General features: G+C 39.0%; 1 protein-coding gene across 5 annotated transcripts in view; it reads left to right on the top strand.

Moving 5' to 3' along the window:
* Positions 1-252: 252 nt before the first annotated feature.
* The window catches only part of BNC2 (basonuclin 2), a 429,751-nt gene continuing 408,267 nt past the window's right edge, over positions 253-21,736 (top strand). For 3 of the 5 annotated variants that reach the window (XM_032634764.1, XM_032634762.1, XM_032634759.1), the window contains exon 1: positions 284-382. In XM_032634764.1, the coding sequence (XP_032490655.1) occupies positions 380-382 (3 nt within the window). In that variant the 5' untranslated portion in view covers positions 284-379. Of the gene's footprint in view, positions 383-21,736 lie in introns of all 5 variants that reach the window. The other 2 variants (XM_032634758.1, XM_032634765.1) reach the window with 2 other exon arrangements.

The following is a 21,736-nucleotide window of genomic DNA, read 5'->3' as shown; positions in this document are numbered from 1 at the left end:
CGAGGTCACCTCGCCCGCCGGTTCCCCCCGTACCCCGCCCCACAGCAGCCCCCTCCCGGGACAGTCCGTTCCTTTTTTTTTTTTTTTTTTGTGCCGAGGAACCGGGGGAACTCAGCAGGCTCCGACTTGGGGAGCGAAGGCGACCCTGCACGCGGGTGTAAATCAGTCACCTGAGCGCAGAGGGGCCGCGGCGAGGGCGCTCGCGGGCGGGCGGGGAGAGGCGGAGGCGGCGAGAGCGGCTGCCCGGAGGAAATCGGGAGGGGGAGGGAAAGAAAGGCCGAGACAGAAGGAGCGTGAGGCGGCGGAGGGGCTGGTCCAGGCGCGGCCGCTAAGAGGAGACCAAGAGGCGGGGGCTGCACTTGACAACCAGCATGCCGAGATGGTAAGAAGTTTCCACCCTCCTTTCCTTTTTATTTTAGACTTCGGAAGAAAGGAGCCCCGCGCCGGCGCGCCTCGGGGGCCGCCCGGGGGCTGTGTTTTCCTCCAGTCCAGCGGCGGGAGGTGGAGGGGGGCGCTGGGGAGGGCGGGCAGGAAAGGAGAGCCTCAGTCCACCCCGGTCCCGCTCCCGAATTCGCCCTTCAACTTGGCCCGAGTGGCGGAGGAGACCTCCAGGTGGGAGGGCGGGTGTGCGCACGGGCTCGGGGGGCTCGGGAAGGTCGCCCCTCTCGCGGCCGGCGGGGCAAGGTGAGCGGTAAGCGGGCGGGCGGCTCCGGGGAGTTGGGACGGGCCGGGAGGCAGGCGGGGGCTGATGGAGCGCTGGAAGGAGCTCGGGGCGGAGAGGAACGCCGTTTGGACCCACGGCAACTTTTAAAACTTGCCCGCGAGTGCGGGGCCGGCGGCTGGGCGTGGGCGCCTGGGCGCGCTGGTGCGCCGCGCGGGGAGGACACCGCCGCCTGGTCCCCGGCACCTCTGATTTTCCCCTCCTCGCCCTCCCGTTGGGGAACCCTCCCTTTGTAAATGTAGGAAGTGCTCCTGGAGGTTTTCTGAAGAATGTGCAAAACGCAGGGCAGGAAAATCAACCCTAAAGAGAGAGAGAGATTTTGAGGTGGAGTTCGACGGGAGCCGATTTGTGTTACTTACACATTGACTGGAGGGTGGCATTTGGGACCCGGGGAGAGGGCAGGATAAAAAAAAAAAGAAGAAAAAAATCCCACCTAAACCTGGGTGAAATTGTCAAGTGAGACTGAGATTAAAAAAAAAAAAAAAGTTCTAAGTGCAAGTGGCGGAGGAGATGGGAAGGCGTTGCGAAGCGAGATTCCAGCACAGCCCCTCTACCCGAAGCAGCTTCTCTGCAGCGAGGCAGCTGGTAATTAGCTCGCCGGCTGCTGAGCGCTCTGTCCGCTTTCGGGGAAGTGATTTGTTAGAAATGGGGCTGGACCACTCCCTTCCTTTTAGTTTGCTCCCACCCTTTGCTGCTATTGTTACCCCCTCTTGGGGTTCTGATATACTGCGTTCCGCATGTAGATGGACTGTGTAAGAGAAAGGGAGATAGTGGGTTGGCATTATTTTTCTCTCTTCCCTTCCTCCTAATGTGACATCTCTTGTTTCAGTGATCAAAGTCACGACTGGAGTGTAGGGGATGCGACTGTCAAATGCAGGCACCAAAAAAAAAAAAAAAAAAAAAAAGCGTGAGCCCAAGACTGAGGTTACAGTAACGCTGACAGAAATTAAAGTGGTTTTGAAAGCAGTGTGCGATTTACGGTGGTTCGCATTTACCCTAGAGTCAAGCTGTTGTAAAACTGATGTACAAAAGACATAAAATAATCCTGTGTACCCAGGATTAAAGTGGCAGAAGTGGCCTGTTTTATTAATTATGTACTTCGTGGACAGTTGCAATGGTTGGAATCTGTATTTAAGTGGAGGCATCAAAACAACATATTAAGTATATCTGTTTAGTACTAGAGGGTTTTTCTTATAGCCGCATTTTACACAAGAACACTGTAAAAGCCGGTTGTAGGTATTTTTCTTCCCTTCCCCCCTCGCCTGTATACTATTTGTCTACACATCTATTCCCAAATACTAATCACTTTGAACAGTGGTTAAGCACATTTGTCACCCACTGCTTTGTATTCTGCAGTTTCAGATGTTACTGTGCACGCACGTACATTATTTAAGTGGTGGAATTTATTCCTGTGTAGCGTGTCTGATTTGAGGACGTAGTCAAGAGTAGTGAGACCCTGTGCAAGTTAATAGAACTTGCTTGATTGACCCTTTGGAGTCACCCAAAAAACCCCTTGTGAACTTCCATAGGGTATCTGTGTTTTGTGTTATATTTATAGCTGCTTTATTTAAACTCTTCAGCCTTAAAGAAGTTCTTAGTTGGAGCTGCTCTTTCTGTTCCTGGAGAGTAGTAAAATCCAGATTGCTAATCACTTTACCAACGTACAGGAGTGTCTTCACCTGAGGGAAGTAATACTGAGCCTGGACGTGAACTCGGTTTGAGTATCGTGTGAGAAAAGTCTCAAACTGGTCCTTGAGAATATTAAGTTCGCTGTTGTGTGCATGTAAGGCTTTGGAAAGGAACCAACCTCGCGTGATTTTAAAAAATAAATAGGAAGAAAATATTAATAGCAGTCGTACCTTCCCAATCAATACCTGACTTTTTCTTCCCCCTGAAATGTAAGATATCTGTCAGGCAGGGATATGTGATTACAAAAAGCAGCAGACAAAAGCGGAGCTGACTCTTGCTATATTAAAATGTAAGTGTTAACAGTTTGAATTTTCAAGTGAGAGTTTTTGAGTTCAGTGCTTTACATAACATTTTGTCCTAATCTTGCTTGCTGTCAGGGATGTTTCATGGTTGTGCAATTGCTGCAGTCAAGAATGCCAATTTGCATTCCAGGAGTGTCATTTGATTACTTTTATCTGCACAGCTCCAAGACCGGCCCAGACCTCTCGTTTCATCTTGCCATGTCACGAGTCAATGCTGTGTCGTCTTTTCAAAAATCTGCCTGATTTAGACAAGAAAGAAAAGTACTTTCATGTTGCAGCCGCAGTCCCCTGCTAACTTGTCAGCAGCAGGATATGATTCACTTGAGCCCAGAAGAATGGAACAGAGAGGCGGGTTAGGCAGTTCAATAAAGCCCACGGACAGGTAGTGTGTGACATCCCCAGAGAGCCACAGTTAATGAAGAACAGGTCTGCTTAGTTCTCCACACGCTGACCTGGTGCTGTCCCCACAGTTTTCTCATTTGATCTTTCCCAGCAAATTGATCTTTTCTTGTATTTTTTTGCCTTCCAAGTTAGTCCTTGTGGGACCGAAATTAGCAGAGCAACTTAAGTTGGATAATACAGCTGTTCAGAAAAGAAGAAATTGGACACTGGCTCAAAAAGGGGCGGGTGGGTGGGGGGAGCTTTCCTTTTTGTTGTTGTTCCTGGGAATATTTCTTATATTAAGAGAGCCCCCAATAGGTGATGACTTGAAGGTAGTGGTTCCCTTTATTTTTAATTTTAGAGTTACGATTCTACACAATTTTAAATGTTCCTTGAGTATTTGAAAGGTGGTCCTAATGAGTAGTAGGAGTTCGATTTAGCATTTTTTCATTTTCACTTGTTTGAAATGATTTGCCAGTTGACTGTGTGTCTTTTATGGCTATTGTAAGGTAGACTAAATATCAATGGCATACTTGGACTGTATTATTTATAGTCTTCTGAATAACGACAATCCCAAAATACCAGGGCTGAATAGCAGAAAAGATTAAACAGTAAAAGTTATTAACAGTGTTGTGTATAAATATTATGGTACATGGACATGTTTTCTACAAATTACCATCAGCCTCTTTTATATAAAAGCCACAGATACACTGTTAATGTTTTTAAAAAATTTCAAGATCCTGAATTTATATGTAGGTTTTTAGAACTGAGACCAGATTACAAGTAACAACTTCTGTAGATAGATGCTCATGCATGTCCTTATTTTTTGATTAAATTTAGTTTTAGCAAGTGGGTAAATCTAAGTTGGGAGTGTATATGTAGTTTAAACAGGTTAAAGTTTCACTATAGAATTTTGTATCTAAAGCTTAGGTTGGAAGCAGTTAATAGATTCTTAACTCATTGCGGACTTGAGGAGCAGTGCTTTCTGAATTCCTCTGCAGCTGGTCTCATTTACCATCTACATCCTTACAAGAAACAGTTGAAAAACATTTCTGTGGAAGGGAGGCAGCCTCCTCAAATCTTTCCTATTGGATGGGAATTACATAGGATCATTGGATCATTGGTTAGTAAACTCCTCTCTGAAGAGCTAGAGGGAGCCTCATGATTTTATTAGATATACTTAAGGTTTTTTTTTTTTTTTTTAAAGTCACTCTAGCAATCAGAATGTTGCAGAAAAAGAGGAGATAATGAGTACTGGCTTAGTGTTTAGGCTTGGAGGTGCTATTGTAGTTTTTTTTTTTTTTTTGCTGTGATAGAAGCAGCAGAACTTTCTCCAAGAACAGTCAAATAGTCAGCTAAGATTTCTAGGGTTCTACTTTTCAGATGATCTGAGGATCAAGCAAAATGCACCCCGATACATTTAAAATCTGTTTTGGTTTGCTAAGTACTGTTTGTAGCTTTGTCAGCTGATGGAGGTCTGTTAAAGAGGCCAACCTTCAAAGTTCTGTTAAAAGGAACTTCCTACCAAATCACTGAGGTGGGGGTACCTTCTTTCTGTTCACCAGGACAACCTCCTTTCTTTTTGAAGTAGTTATACGCATAACTGCCGTACTTTGGAGAGAAAACTCCTTTAAGATAAATACTTCATGATATAAGCATAAATAGTAAACCATTTATAAAGCCAGTGTATTAGGGATCAATAAGTTAGTTAAATTTAAAGAAATAGAACTTAAGTGGTATTAAATTCAATATTTGTTTAAGTTCACATTTGTTTATCACTAAAATTTGTGATGTTTTCTTTAAATGGTCATTGATCATAATTGCGCTTTAAAAATTATATGCTAGTTTTTAATAGCATTACTTTGGACAAACTTATTTACCATTTAAGTAAATAATATAATCGGTGAGATAAACTACCCAGATTGGTCTTTTTTTAATCTTCTGGACAGTAGCTCTCATTATGTTGCTAGCCAATAAAAGTCTTTATTTGTTGCTTATTAGAACCCTCAGTACGAGTAAGAGTTCAGCTGTAATTTAATTTGACTGTTCAGAGAGGCTCCCTTGTTTTAAAGCATGTTCTCAGTACGATTTTACCATTTATTGTGAAACTGTATTCTAACTTGTGCTTATGCATAGGAGCAGTTTTACAGATATATCATTTTTTAATGTTTGGCCATAGCAGAGTCATACGTTTTTTTCCTTTAAAAAAATCTGTATCTAACAATGTCAGTTTTTTTTTCCTTTTGCTTTATTTTTCCCTTGACATTCTGGAGCGCTTTTTTCTTGGTGGTTTGAACAGCCTTGTTATGATAATTTAAAATCAGTTCCCCAAGGAATATGACCTTCCCTTAAGGTATAGTGAGTGGGGCACTGAAAAAAATTTAATTCCATAATTAAAAATTCTAGTCGAGAACGTTTCACTATTGCAGTCACTTGAAATTACAAAAAAGTTTGCCTTGTACTTTACACATTGCTAGGGTGATAAATTCAGTTTCCTTACAGGGAGCTGCTGGGAAGTTTTGCAGTGAGTGGAAGATGGCTTGAGAGTTTTGGTGGTAGTATTCGTAACAAATCACTGAAGACTAGACCTTGACTATAGAATTGTAAGATGAGCATTCAGGAATTCTTCCTCAAGGAAGGCAGAATGTGGAGCCGCTAAATGAGTCACTGCATGTATATCTTACCAGTGGGAATCGCATCAAGCCACCCCTCTAGATACAGTATTTAATAGTTGTCAAAATGTACAGTATTGTCTTGGAACTTGTGGTTCACGAGTTCATAGTCTCTGCTTTTTTGTGTTCAGTACAAAGATGTAAGAACCCACACAAAACATTTTTCTCTTATTATGACCTTACATTTGCCAAAGTGCCCCATGCTGAAATTCCTTTTCAGTGTCTTTTTTTTTTTTTTTAGTCCAAAGCCAGACGTGTACCCAGACACAAAAGCCTCTGTGTATAGCAAGCTGTTTTAAATATTGTGACTCGACGATGTGCTGTCCTTTCTCTGCTTGAGCCAAGGATCTCTGCTCAGTGTCTGGATTACCAAGCTCCTTCTTTATTGTACCTCTTGTCAACCATTCCTATTCATTTAACCTTTCATTAGTGTCTGTGCAGCTTCACTGTCTGGAAAGGCAAGGAAAAACCGAAAGGCCCCACTGTCACAGTTATTAGATTTCTCGGTTACATCCCAGCAACCATAGAGAAGTGAGAGTCGACACTATTGTCGTGCATGCTGCTGTCCTGGGGTGCAGCCCTTCTGTGCACGTCAAGGACATGTGCCACATGTTGATATGCATCCCAGGGAATAAATGCACAACACGGGGGATAGGCCGATGCTGGCAGTAATGAGCTCTGTAGGAGTTATTGCAGAGACCAACAGTTTGTGAAGGAATTTTGCTTAACAGGCCAAGGAGATAGACAGAGTTGAGGGCTGCCAAGATTTGCCTGTGCGGAGCTTAAGTCAGTCGCATTGTTTTCAGCTGAACTTCATTGGAGGGGAGAATTGAATAAGCTGGACAGCAAGGAAGAGTCTTATTTTCATTTTTTAATCTTTCAGAGGACCCAAGTGATGTTTCTGGTGACTATTCAGTGTATTATAACTATTTTGTATACGGACTGAGTCATCTGTGTAAATGGATCTATTAGCAGTTTGTTAATTCTTCCATATCTAGAAAAGAATTTGAGATATTTCATAGATGTCATATATGTATTTTAAAGTCCATGTAAAATAATGTAGCCTATTTATTTTCCTATGTTACTATTTTTCCCTTTTGATTTCCCTCTAGCATCTTTTGTATTATCCCTTGATTCCTTAAAAATGCATTTGCCTTGTTGCCTCAGTGTAAAGGAAGAAAAAGATGATCATTGGATTATTTGCAAATCATAATAAAGACCAATATTTGCAGACTTTGGATTGGAAAATATTACTCAACATCTTAAGATTCATCAGATTACTTTTTAAGAATTCTCAACACACTTGAATAGAAAATGGTAAATTATAATACCTGCATCTCACTTTACCCTCGAGTTCATTTATTTTTTTAAATTAGGAAAATCTTTGTTGCTAGGGGCGACTAGAATATTTTTGTCTTTCTAATTTAAATAATTTTTGTCAGTTTACCAAACTCTTTTGGGGCTCCCCAGTAGCTTTGCAAATATATGAATGATTTATTACTGAATCCTTATAAAGTGATTTTTAAGTTTTACTTGACCTGACCTTTTTTAGCCAAGGCTAATTTTTTCACAGTTGTATTTGAAACTTTCTCTGCTAAGCTTTTCATGGCGTCATGTGGGCCAAGTTATCTTTGTTTCAGGGAGGAGAGATGAGCTATTTCCACATTCCTTTCTTCAGGTGGGATGATCCTCTGCAGGGAAACACAGATTCATTCAGTAATTGACAACTAAGTGCCCAGCCAGCCCAGGGCCATGTCCCAGTCTCTTGACCATTGGGTGGAAGTTCTGTGCAGATAGTCAGATGAATGTACTTTGATCATCTCAGGTGACCTGGTGGCCTTCCCACGGACAAGGCAGGGGTGTGTTAACATTGCCCCTTCTAATGTTCCCGTTCCCATTTCATTATGGTTTGTGTTGGGAGAAGAAGAGGAAGGAGGGACATTTGAGGCTGTAATTTTACCTTCCCCCCAAAAAGCCATGTGGTAGTTAAAGAAAAGGAATGCATGTCAGGAGCTACTCTCTGAAGGAATCCTGCACCTATTCTTCATGCAGTCAGTATCTCAGCTGGCTGACCACGCCTTGGAAAGCAGTTGCACCACTGTCCACTCCAGAGTGAGAACAGCCCGGTGACTGGGTTTAGAGGCAGGTCCCATTCTAGTCTACCTAGGTCTGAGAGCCTCCATTTCATCCCGGGTAAAACAAGTGAGTTTTGTAATTTCTATATTTCTTTCCAGTGGGAGCACTTTATAGTTTATGTGATAGGACTATATAATCAGAGCTGTTCACCATTTTAATAGCTATATTGAGATATAATTCACATACTGTACAATTCATACGCTTAAAAAGTACAATTAATAGCATTCCATTGTATGGCTATAGCACATTTTATTCATCCAACGATTGACATTTGAGTAGTGTTCACTTTTTTGTTATTACGAGTAATGCTGCCGTGAACATTTGTATGCATGTGTTTTGTTTTCATTTTTGTTAGGGATATACCTAGGGGTGGAATCGCTGAGTCATGTGGCAAGTCTATCTTTCACCTTTTTTTTAAAAAAATAAATTTATTTATTTTTGGCTGCATTGGGTCTTTGTTGCGGTGCGCGGGCTTCTCATTGTGGTGGCTTCTCTTGTTGTGGAGCACAGGCTCTAGGCGCACGAGCTTCAGTAGTTGCAGCATGTGGGCTCAATAGTTGTGGCACGTGGGCTTAGTTGCTCCGGGGCATGTGGGATCTTCCTGGACCAGGGCTCGAACCCGTGTCCCTGCATTGGCAGGCGGATTCTTAACCACTACGCCACCAGGGAAGTCCCTACCTTTCACTTTTTGAGGAACTGCCAAATGGTTTTCCAAAGCAGCTGCACATTTTACTTTCCCACTAACAGTGTATAAGTTTCCTAATCTCTCCACATCCTCTCTGAACTTGTTTCTATCTGTCTTTTAATTTTAACAATCCTAGTGGGTGTAAAGTGATTTTGATTTGAATTTCCCTGATGATTAGTGATGTTGAGCATCATTTCATATGGTAATTGGCCATTTGTATATCTTCTCTGTTTAGCAGAAATGTCTGTTAAATCCTTTACCCTTTTTTCATTTAGGTTGTCTTTTTATTGTTGAGTTGTAAGCTCTTTATGTATTCTGGACACAAGTCTTTATTAGATACAAGATTTGTAAATATTTTCTCCCATTCTGTGGGTTGTCTTATTTTTTTGATGATGTCCTTTGAAGCACAGAATCTTTAAATTTTGACAAAATCCAATTTATTTTTTCTTTTGTCGTATGTACTTTTGGTGTGCTAAGCAATCATTGTCTAACCCAAGCTCATGAAAATTTACTCTAAGAGCCTTATAGTTTGAACTCTTACGTTTAAGTTCTTGATTCATTTGGGCTAACTTTTGTGTATGATATGAAGTAGGGGTCCAGCTTCATTCTTTTGAATGAGGTTATCCAGTTGTTCCCAGCATCATTGGTTAACAATTCTTTCCCCCTTTGAATTATCATAGTACCTTTTGGGAAAATCATTTGACCATAGATTTAAGGGTTTTTTTCCCCTGAACTCTCCACTTGGTTCCATTGACCTATGTGTCTATCCCTGTGCAAGTACCACACTGCCTTGATTACTGTAGCTTTGCATTGTTTGCAACTGAGAAGTGTGTGTCTTCCAACTTTGTTCCTCTTTTTCAAGATTATTTTAGCTGTTCTTGGTTCTTTTGCAGTTTATTTTTATTGTGATAAAAATATCACAAAATTTAATAACTTCATCATTTTAAATATACAGTATAATAGTGTTAGCTGCATCTTGCTGTGCAACAGATTGTTACAACTGTTTCATCTTGCAAAATGGAAACTTACATCTATGCCAATTGAACAGCTCCCCTTTTCCCCTCCCCATAGATGCTGGCAACAACCATTCCACTTTCTAAGAATTTGACTACTTTAAATACTTCATATAAATGGAATCATGTGGTATATATCGTTCTGTGACTGGCTTATTTCACTTAGCATAATGTCCTCGAGGTTAATCCACGTTGTAGCACATGACAGGATTTCCTTTTTTTTTAAAGGCTGAATAATATTTCATTGTATGTATATACCACATTTTCTTTACCCATTCATCCTTAGATGGACATTTAGATTGAGTCCACTCTTTGGCGATTGTGAATGATGCTGCAGTGAACATGGATGTGCAAATAACTCTGCAAGATTCTGCTTTCCATTCCTTTGGATATATATCCAGAAATGGAGTTGCTGGATTATATAGTAGTTCTATTTTTAATTTTTTGAGGAACCTCCTGTTTTCTGTGGCTGCTGCCCCATTTTACATTCCTACCAACAATGCATAAAGGTTTCAGTTTCTCCACATCCTTGTCAATGCTTGTTACTTTATGTTCTTTTGATTTTTTTTTTTTAAATAGTGACCTTACTAACACATGAGAGGTTATATCTCATTGTTTTGATTTGAAGTTCCCGATGATTAATGATGTTGAGCATCATTTTATATGCTTGTTGGCCATTTGTATATCTTCTTTGGAGAAATAGCTGTTCAAGTCCTTTGCCCATTTTTATTGGATTATTTGATTTTTGGTTGTTGAAATGTAGGAGTTCTTTATATATTCTTTTTTTTTTTTTTTGCGGTACGCGGGCCTCTCACTGTTGTGGCCTCTCCCGTTGCGGAGCACAGGCTCTGGACGCGCAGGCTCAGCGGCCATGGCTCACGGGCCCAGCTGCTCCGCAGCATGTGGGATCTTCCCGGACCGGGGCACGAACCCCAGTCCCCTGCATTGGCAGGCAGACTCTCAACCACTGCGCCACCAGGGAAGCCCTATATATTCTTGATATTAACTCCTTATCAGAAATATGGTTTGCAAATATTTTCTCCCATTCAGTAGGTTGCTTTTTCACTCTGTTGATTACTTTCTTTGCTGTACAGAAGTTTTTAAGTTTGATGTAGTCTTATCTGTCTATTCTTTCTTCTGTTGCCCTTAGCAGTTTACTTTTAAAACTTAGAATAATCTGATCCTCAGAAGCGTAAAGGCTACGTTAGGAAAATACATCTATTGTTTGGGTAAAAAACTTTTCGTGATACTCCAGGGGACAAGAAATATGTCATTTAGTAGCCAAAAGATGATGGCTCTTAGCTCCCTGTGAAACACCCTGGGTTTGCTTTGATGTTTCTTAATTATCATTGAGTTTAAAAGCATTCTAGGTGTTCTATATAAGAGATACACTTCATACCCTGGAGGGTAGAATTAAGTACCTAGAAATAATTGTTTTTAGTTTTATAAATAACTCAAAAGGAAAGGAAAAAAACCATTATTGAGAAAATTTGTCTTCCTAGATATTCCATTGTAACTAAAAAACACCACCAGTGATTAAAGCTAAAAATTACTGTATGATCTCAAACCCAAACTAACTGGTCCAGTTACGTTTTAAATAAATACCACGTTCAAATCTGGCATAGCGCATTTGGAGACATGAGCTTATTTTAAAGTTTACCTGACAAATTTTGTAATTAATATACCTCATCGTTGAGTTAGAGAAGCTTGAGAGCAAATGAAAGATAACGTAATTTGGGGGCAGCTATATTGTATCATTGGTGAATTTAAAAAAAAGTTTGTTCCCTTTTAAAGTTCTAATTTTTCTTTATTCATGTTAAGAAACAACTATTTATCTCCATCTAAAGTAATTGCTTTCCTATGAGCCGTTCTTGCTTAACTACATTGTCTGGTTTTGGCCTTTTGCCAGTTAGTTTGGACAAAAGTTTCATTATTCATTATCAACTATTAATTAGATGGCTAACTGATCAAATATATATGTGGAGAGTATGTATTTTCACCCCTCATCAATGTTTACCTAAGTTACATAAATAGTAATTAGCCAATTTTAAATTGTATCTTATGACATATAATTACTTTTCTCCTGGTGAAAATTCTATAGAGGATTTACAATCATTTATAAAAACTGTATGGTAGAAAATCTTATATTTACCATACACTTGATTTTTGGTTATAATAAATTTCATTATACCAAATGACACAGTTTTTATTAGTATTGAGCAATAAATCAATGCTACTTTTCTGTTTCACATGTTTTGACGTGCTCGTATGTATCTTTTTTTTGTTTTGTTTTGTTTGCGGTACGCGGGCCTCTCACTGCTGTGGCCTCTCCCGTTGCGGAGCACAGGCTCCGGGCGCGCAGGCTCAGTGGCCATGGCTCACAGACCCAGCTGCTCCATGGCATGTGGGATCGTCCCGGACCGGGGCACGAACCCATGTCCCCTGCATCGATAGGAGGACTCTCAACCACGGCGCCACCAGGGAAGCCCGCTCATATGTATCTTGTTGTATATATATGGAATGACAGAATCATGTGTACTATTATGGTATCTTTCATGGTTTAAGGACATAAAGTATGTCATTACCTGGAAAAATACAGCCATACAAAGAAAGTCCATTCATTTCTCTGTCCTATGGTATTTAATCTCCGTGTAATACACATTTTACTCTAGTGGATTAGGGAAGTTTTTTTGTGTTAACACGTCTGTACGCTAACAGGTAAGCTTCTGGAAGTACAATATGATAGTTCAGTTTTCCTCTCGTTCAAAATGGTGATAGGAAACAAAGCATATTTGTTCATATTGGTTTTTGATAGACTAAAACATTAATTTCACTTCAGAGTACATTAAGTCTGAATAATATGAAAAAGTAGATAAATATTTTTTAAACTCAAATTCTGCCACGTGTTAAGCCATATGTTTTACCCTGTAAGTGTCCTTTGCAAAAAATATTTTCACATAAAGGATTTATGTGTGTTCATTGGTCTTTGCAGCTTCGCTTATGTCCATAAACAGCAACTAGTCACTGACATGACATTTCTGTGTACAGGGGACAGTGATAATTAGATCTAATGAAATGTGTGTGTGTGTATGTAGGTAGAAGCATCAGTGACAAACTGATAGTCTGCAACTTCCTTATGGGAGAGGGAGAAAGCAGAATAATATAGTTCACTAAAATGTTGTTTTTGGGTGTGTGAGGGGGAAGGGTTTGACACATATGTGCATTTTCATACTGCAGTAATATGTGGTACAATATTTTTTGTAGTTTTAGGTATATGTATGGATGGCATGGATGAATATTGAGTGTGTCATTGAATATTTCATTAATATTGTCAAATTGTTTTTCTGAAATGCAGATATGCCAAAGTAATCTGTTAACAGCCAGCAGGTAACTGTTTGTTACTATATGTAGAATAACTTGCTGTAGATTTGCGTGAAACATTAGACAATAGTATACTGAGTTGGTAAAAGTAAAAGATGCTTTTGAAAATGATCAGGTTTTTATGTTCAAATGGTACATTTCACATAGGCATGGGGGTTGTGGCTGTCATCGTTTTCCACAGCATAACACAACTTTTAAATATTTTGGATTGTAATTAAACAGGCGATTGCATTTCTGTGATACACATGACACTCTGTTTGGCACTGTATGTCTAACGGCTGAGGTAGAAGTTCTAACCCTAATATGAAGGAGCACGAAGTCCATTGGCAGGAGGGTATTCATTTTCTTGAAAGAATAACCATGGTCCAGGGGACTCCACCCGTCTTCGTATGTTTAGAAATCTAATTTTGTCAATACACGCTTAAAAGAGATCAGTCCTTAATGGACTCATTCAGCTGTTCACTGACTGAGGGGTGGAGATTACATACCCACATGTGCATGCCTGCACACATGCCATGTGAACATGTATACACCTACATACCTTATTAGGTGAAATACTTCCGTACGCCTATCGGCATGCTTAGCACATTCTCTCCTTTGCAGGCAAATTTAAGTAGGGAGTCAAATCATAATCCAAATGTTGCTCATTGCTTTATGAACTTGGAATTTGATTAGAGAATATTAGGGATGGAGGTGGAGGGTGTGAGGGCCTCCTCCCTCTGTAGAGAAAACCTTTCCAGTGGCATCTGTTTATAGTGCACCCTTCAGACTCCTCACTCCTGGACTGTGCTTGGAAGAGCATTGACAAAATTGACCCGTTGCTTTTTTCTTCTTCCCATTCACCTTCTGACTGATAAATTCTTTTTTCTCTGGATATGTTAATATTCTCAAGCAGATATTAGGCAACTGTCCTGGGAGCTACTTGTTAAGGTGACTTTGCATCTGTTTGGTTTTTTATGGATCTAATGCAGATGGCAGTCCCATTTCATTCATTTTAAATTTCTTGGGAGATAATTCATGCTACTACCTTACATGTAATGTGTTTTGTATATGGGTAGGTGAGAATGGTGGGAAGCCACAGAATAAGGCTGCAGTTTCCCGGAGGAAAAAAAAAAGATGTATGTTGTTGTTTTTTAAAATAATAAAGCTTAAGACCAGTTAAATACCTTTTAGAGAAAGTTTCTATTGTTTAATAATACCTTGTAGAGAAATATCATGATTTGCGATTGTCCTTATATATAGGAGGAATACACTGCAGTTGGGAAGTCAGTAAGGGGGTGTGCGTGCATGTGTGTGTGTGTTTAATCTCTGCATCTATTTTCTGTGTGATACAAAAGTTCCTCAATTACTTTGGGATTCTCTTTTCCATTATACAGTTAGAGCCACGATTAGATTTTAAAGATTCTCAGTGTTTCACATTGTGTGATGTTCAACATCTCTTTACTATTTCATGGGTGTCAAAAAGGACCAAAAAGTTAAATCTGTACCTTGACTTCACATTGGTTGATTCCAGTAACTTCCCAATTAGTTTTTTTTTTTTTTACTTTAGTCTTTTGTTCCCTTTAGAACACTTTAATATCAATTAGATTTTGACTACAGAGAAGCATTTGTTAGGGGAAGAGAAGGTAGGAGGATAAGGCACTGAACACCCACTGAGCCTGAAGGATAGATGTTGGTGGACAGGGGAGCCTCCTGTTGGCTGTGGTTTCCTTAGATCTAGTCCAGCTTTCATCCTTTTGTCCCTATTTCAGTCTGCGGTCTGTAAGTTTCAGAGCAGTTGTGGTACAGTTGTGTAGTGTGAGAATTTTATTATTTAAACGTATAGGGTTTAATGTATTCCAAATTTTAAATTTGAAAAGGTGTCAGCACCAAAAATTAAGTGAGGGTGGTGATGGAGAGAATGGAAAAATTGCACAGGAAATGTTGAACACTGATAAAAATATAGTTAGAAAAATACATTGATAAACAAAGGGCCAGTTAAAATGAGTGCCACGAGACTTAACGTTTATGTGACTCCCCAGCCTCCTTGCTTACCACGTTTTTCCTCAGGATCTTTCAGGGTCTCCTCCTCTTGTGCCCCTCATCTACTGGGCAAGTCCTGTTAGATCTGTCTCCTGACTTCCACCCATTCACCATCACCCTGGTCAGAGCCCTACCACCCTTTACCTGGAATACTGCAGTAGCTTCCATTTGGCCCAGTGCTTCCATTCTTGCCTCTGTCCTGCCCACTACACCCAGAGGATTCTTTACGGAGAAATCACTTCCCTATCACAAAACCTTCCAGTGTCTTCTTTCATCTTACCACACCTGCAGTGAAATCCGAACTCCTGCCATGACTGAAAAGGATACGTAAGATGTAATCCTTGCCCAGTGCTCCAAAATCATTTCCTACCACTGCTCACTCAGCTCCCATAATCCTGACCTTCTTGCTGTTCACTGAATATGCCAAATTCCTACCTTCCTTAGGCCTTTGTACGCAGTTTTCCTCTGCCTGGAATGCTCTTCTTCCAGATTTTTGCATGGCTTGCTCCCTTATTTCATTCATGTCTCCTTGAAAATGTTATCCTTTTCAAGAGAACTTACTGACAGCTTTTGTCTCCCAGCTGTCTCTCCACCCTGTATGATTCTCTGACCTCTATCCCTGCTTCTTTTCTTCATAGCATTTATCACCACTAGAAAAGATACTGAATTTGTTTACTTATATGTAGTTTACTATTTGTCGTCCACCTTCCTGCCAGGATGCCAAACTTCATAAGAACAGGGACTTTTGCCTGTCTTGTTAATTTCTGAATTTCCGCTGCCTGTAGCAGTGCCTGGTATGGGAAACACTCAGCAGCTGTTTATTGAGTGAATGAATATACTTGCATATGGTTTTCCTTGTAATCATTAACAGATTTTTTCATCAGTTTTTATCAGATCTTAGTTATTACTTCGAGGGTTATTTATGGTATTTGCTGTTGCAATTATCTGAACTGCTTATTGGAGCAGTGGTTTCCAGAGTAGATGTAAACACCCCAAGAAGTATGCAAAAGTCATCCTATAAGATCTGGGGAAAATGAAATTCGATTTATCTCATTCTCCTATTTTTATATTTGTGTTTTGTAGTGTGCATGGTATCTTGTAGTACATGTATAAGAGAGACATTGTGCAATCCAATTTGACACTATGGATTGAGCATGATCTGGACCAGGATGGTTAACTTTGTTTAAAGCAAAATATATCTCCATAATCAGGCTTTTCACAGATGTTGTGCATTTGAGTAATAAGATGGTGATACCACTCGTGAGAATGTGTAAAGTCTTTCCATTATTCAGAAAATTGTACAGATCTAATATTGGGTTGGGAGTGAGATATTATACATGTAATTCAGGACACATGTGTGTACTGATAGATATTCCTTAATATTCAACTTCTGGTAGAATTTTCAGGTATCTTGAGTTAAATTGCTCCTGTAATGGGGCCCTTTGTACCTGCAGTAACCCATATGAGGAGGTATGTTGAGCCATTTTTTTTTTTTTTTTTTTTTTTTTTTATTTTGAGCCATTTTAAGTGATGATTCGAGTTTGCTTGCTACCTGATTGGTCTGTTTGGGGTGATCTGTGTTTTTGGTTAATTTTTGAATAATTCTTTTAGGTCATTTTTAGTAATTTAGGCCTTTTAATGAAGCTTAACTGGTTACTTTGGTGACTTCAGTTTTTTTTTAAACAGCTTTATTGAGATATAATTCACATGCCATACAATTCACCATTTTAAGTTTTACAGTTCCATTTTGTAATTACAATATATGCAATTTTGAAGACACTATGGCGAAATAAATAAATGATAAATTTAGAATTCGGAAGGACACCTAGTTAGGTATTCATTTTAGTACCTTCTCAAGTTAAAGGAAGTTTTATAACATTTGAAGAACTTGTTAATAAAAATTTGATAAGATTCATAAACTTGAGTGAAACATTAAAGTAATTAATATACTAATAAATGTGCTAAGGAAACTTGAAAACCAAAAATAAGTAGATACAAATAAATATTATTCTGTATAAAATAGTCAGCCTAGAAGGTCATACACTGATGTTAGCTTAAAATGTTTTGGAGCTCATCATTTGGCATTGGGTTTGGACAGCCTGTATCTAATTCTTCTAATTACCTTCAGTGCCAGCAAATTTTCTGTGACAAAAGTTTTGGTTTTCTGAATTGTCTAGAAGTTAAGCCTGATGAACATGGTGGGTGATAAAGCCAAATAATTCTATTTTTGGTAAGAAGAAAATTGGCACAGTTGATTTTTCTCATATAACTTATGAATTGACTCTGGAAATAGTCACAAAGGAAAAATTCCAGAAACGTTTTGAACAATAGTAGTGTTGTTGGAATGAGCACAGTCTCCTGAGGTGACAACTGAGACAAATTGACTATTTTTCCCCACCAATAATGGAACTTCCTATTAATATCCATAGAAACTCAGAGAACTGGTGGGAGATTTTTTTGCATATATAGATTCATACATGCATGCTTACAAACATTTTTCTAACCATCAAATTGTGTTAATATTTTGTGGTCTTATGCAACTGGGCTGCACGTGGCAAGTACCCGATAGATCATACTTCAGTGTAGATCTTGTGAAATCTGAGTAAAAGTATTATAGGTTGTGGCCTGAGGAGGCCTCTGAAGGCAGAGACGATCAAGGAAAATTTTACCTAAGATGTGAGACTGTAAGTGCTCCATGATATTAAATGGTTTTATGTAGCGCTCTTTGGCTAGAAATTAGAACGATTGTCACATAGCTTATATTGTATACTTAGTTTCAGTAAATCTGCATATGTGGGGCATAAATAAATCCTCAGGACATGAGAAATGAGAAAGCAAGTGAAGTACAAATTTGTGCACATAAACTGTTTCTGAGGCAGTCTTGTCTATACTGACAGACGACAGAAGTCAAAGGAAAGAGTAGTTGCTAAAGGGGAGTATGATTTTATTTTGTTTTTTATGCTTTAATATTTGTTTTTGAATTCCTGTAAGTTGTAGTTTCAGGTGACACTTATCAATCAGTTTATGATTACTTTCTGGTTCTCAGCTGAGAAATGCACTAGTTATACCTTCTCGGAAAATGCTGTATTGTAAACTTTCTTCCAGTTCATCTTCCAACCTCTTCTCCACAGCACAAAATGCTAATTTTGTGTGGAATCTGTAGATCTTGGCATAATTTTATCGTTAAAAATATTAAAATCAAAAAAATATATATTAAAATCAGTTTTGAAAAATAAGTTTATTTTGCGAAGTCACACCCACACCCTATTTTGAAGTTTGTAGAAGGTTTTTAAGAATGAGAATTCAAGAAATAAAAAGGAATGAAATAAGTTTGACTCCAGAAAAACTAACTTTAGATGTTTCTGGATTCCCCCAGAGTTCTCTGAAACTATGGAACTTTCTGATTTGAAAGAAAGTTAAGACCAATTGGTATTAGAAGTAAACAGCTGTAAACTGTTGGGTGTTTTCTTTTAGCTAAACCCAAAGTGCACTTATACATACGTAGTTTACTAAAGCTTTTTACATAGCTCTGAAGGTAGAGAGGGCGCTTAGCAGGCCCTGTTATAAGGTGGAAAGCTCTGCTCGGCCAAAACATGAGTGCATCATTAATACTATCTTTGTAGGAAACACATGGGCTGTCTTCATGGACCATTTGGCCCATGAGATGGGATTTGTCATAATTCATTGTCACGTATGATGACTCCTGTGGGAGTGTAAGGTCTAGCTGGATGGGTTCTTCATGTTTTATCTTGTTCCAGGGTGGCTTATTATACTCGAGAATGCACTTAATTAAAAGCTCTGTGTTTTCCTACACCCATTCACAATACCTACACCTGACTTTGTCCATGGAATTTCATATGGAGATTGAGGGCCATCATGACCCAGAAGATGGAAGCTGTCAGGCTTGAAATCTACTTCCATTTTTTGGTGTCATCTCTTTACCATGAGATATTGGACCTTTCTAGGTTTTTTGGATTGGTATTCTCAGGAAAAGAAATTTATATTTGATAAGAAACGAAATAAAAGAACCATTTATTATATATTGGATATTTCTCAGAATATCATGAGATTGAGTTTTGTTGTGTTTTTATAAACTACTGCATCATAAATTTCTTTTTAATAAAATCTTTGACTGAATCCAGGCCTAAACCAAGACCCTTTCTTAGAAAAGGGAAGTTTTGGAATATTTCATGTTATAATTCTTTGAGATAAAGCACAGTAGGATCTTACAGAATTTCAGTTTTTTATGTACGTATGTAATCTGTTCCTTTCTTAAATTCGCCCCTCGTTAGAGTGCAGTCATACTTTATTATAATCAACTGTTGATACAGCTCTCACATGCTGCTCTGTAGGTTCTTAGGTATATAATTATGAAATTTTCATCTTTCTATCTTTATCAAGGAATAAGTGATCCTAAGTGGATCATAATTTAGTAATGTACTTATTTAGTAGTTTCATGTTTTAATTTTTAAAGCTCTGCTGAAAGATTCTGGTTTGCGGCTGTCTTCGGCAGTATATCTTGGACAGACTTTTAATGGTCAAAGTTAAATTGTACTGCCTTGTATATTCCATTTTTAGAAATTAGTGTTTCATCCCTGATTGAGAAATCTAAGACTAGGACCGTCAAACTTTTCTAAATGTGTTTAGCCAACATGCAGCCTTCTTTGAAAGGTGATTCTTTTTCACGAAATGAATTTTATAAAGTCAGCTTCCTTAATTTGTAATGTAGGCGCAATGGAAGCCGCAGGGTGTTTTTTTTTTCCCTGAGAAATCTTTAAAGAGATGTTTAAACAAATCAAAATATGCTTATAACTTTAAAGAAATAATTTGGTGTGGCAAGTTTTAAATTAAAAAAAAAAAAGACATATACATACATGCACACACACACACTGCATAACCTCTCTTTGAGTCTTTGGTTTAAGTCCTCTGTCATATAATGCCAAAAACTTTGTTCTGAGCTGCGTGTGTGTTGAAACATGTATGCCTGTTCTAGTGTCATAACTAATTATATCTCTCGTATGCTTACTTCTAGTAATTGGAAAGTAGACCTACCACAGCAGAGGATTTTAGTTTTATCTTGAGGACCTGCTATAGAAATCAAGTTTTCGACCATGCAGTAACTTGACATTGTAAACTGACATTACTGTTTTAAATATATCATCCACTTTGTGTTTTGCAGAAATAGTCTACTGTAAGGGAAGAAAAAATTCCAGTGGTTCTTAAAAACACATCTGTCTTTAACAGTAATGATAAACGCTAATACTGACTCACTTTGCAGTTTTGACTGCGATAGTTCATTTACAAATTGGAAATTGACAGTCTAGTGTTGTGATAACAAAATTTATTGGATTTCTCTTTCCCAGAGTTTGTCAGAAGGTTGTAGCTACTGGCAAACCTGTTGGTGCTTTGGTCACTTAATCTTCACGGATGGGTCTAAAATAATTCGGGGCTCATTCTATGAAAATGCATTGAGTAGAATTTTCACTGACTAGTTTAGAAATCCTGTCCTGGACATGCTTGTGACTGGGGCAGCAAACAGTGTGTAATATGCACCAGCACGTATGAAAATATGTGGTCCTTGTCCCTGCCTGCTGCAAGAGGACTTTACCCGGCTTCAGGCTCTGAGCTGCAGTCTTGTCGCAATTAAAGTCTTAGGGCTGGGAGCAGTTAATGCTGGTGATAGATTGTGGTATTTAGCGTTGTGCTGTGTTCCCTGGTGAGCTAGTTCTGTAGACTTACAGGATTCTAGTCAGAACTTGGGAAAGACTCTACCAAAGAATTTGTGGTGATTAAATACTTTTGAAAGCAAGAAATACAATGACTTATTATTAACAGGCAGACCTATTGGGCTCTGCTTTAAGAAATAGTGAAAAGATGATGCAGTTCTGTGATAACTGTTTAAAATTTCACACGGAAAATGCTAGATTTTCTTTTCTCATTAAGTTAAAGTATTCCTAGCTTTGAAGTTTCTTTCCTTTCATTCTTTCATTACAGTTGAAAATAAAACTCTGCAGTTCTGTATTTCAAAGTTAACTCTGTCTTCTGTATTTTATACTAAATCAGTTTTTATAAATTCTGCGTTGTTTCTGTCCTCTGGTAACTTAAGTATGCAGAGGCATTGAACTTGAACGTTTTGTGCTCTGACATGTGGGGTTTGGATTCTTGGTATAACTCTTCTGTTTTGAAAACTGAACTCCCAGTGGTTTCTTTCTAATCAGTATATCATGACCTGTTACATTAAAAAGTAAGATGGTCTAAGCCATGTAACTTTTGAAGACTGTGACTGTAAAAAGCATGCATGAAATAATGAAAGTCTTTCCATTTTTTAAATGTTCATTTCTCTTAGAGTTTTTGTGGTGTCAATCAAATGAATGCCAGTGTTTGGTTTTAAGAATAACTGAAGGTGGAAATCTGAATTTGCAGCTGGTGGGCCCCGTAAGAGAGAGAGGGTTATCTCCAAACGTGGGGCATCCTGGCTGTGCGTGACAGCCTTGGCATCCAGCCTGACTGATGGAAGCAGCTTCCCACTCATCAGTTGGCTGTGAAACACTGAGACGGGGAAGATGTTACAGCTTGTCTGGGTCCTGGACCTGGGGGTGCTGCCACCTCCACGGGGTGTTTGGAAATCTTGGGAGATGGTTTTGTTTGTTACAAATGAGTGGAATTGGAGTGCCTCCTGCTATGTAGTGGGCCAAGGACACCTCATTGTCCCAGCCGCAGAAGAATTTATCCTC

The sequence above is a fragment of the Phocoena sinus genome, chromosome 6, assembly GCF_008692025.1.
Source record: "Phocoena sinus isolate mPhoSin1 chromosome 6, mPhoSin1.pri, whole genome shotgun sequence".
Lineage (NCBI taxonomy): Eukaryota > Metazoa > Chordata > Mammalia > Artiodactyla > Phocoenidae > Phocoena > Phocoena sinus.
The sequence above is the reverse complement of the archived record's forward strand: the minus strand, read 5'-3'. Positions and strand labels throughout refer to the sequence as shown.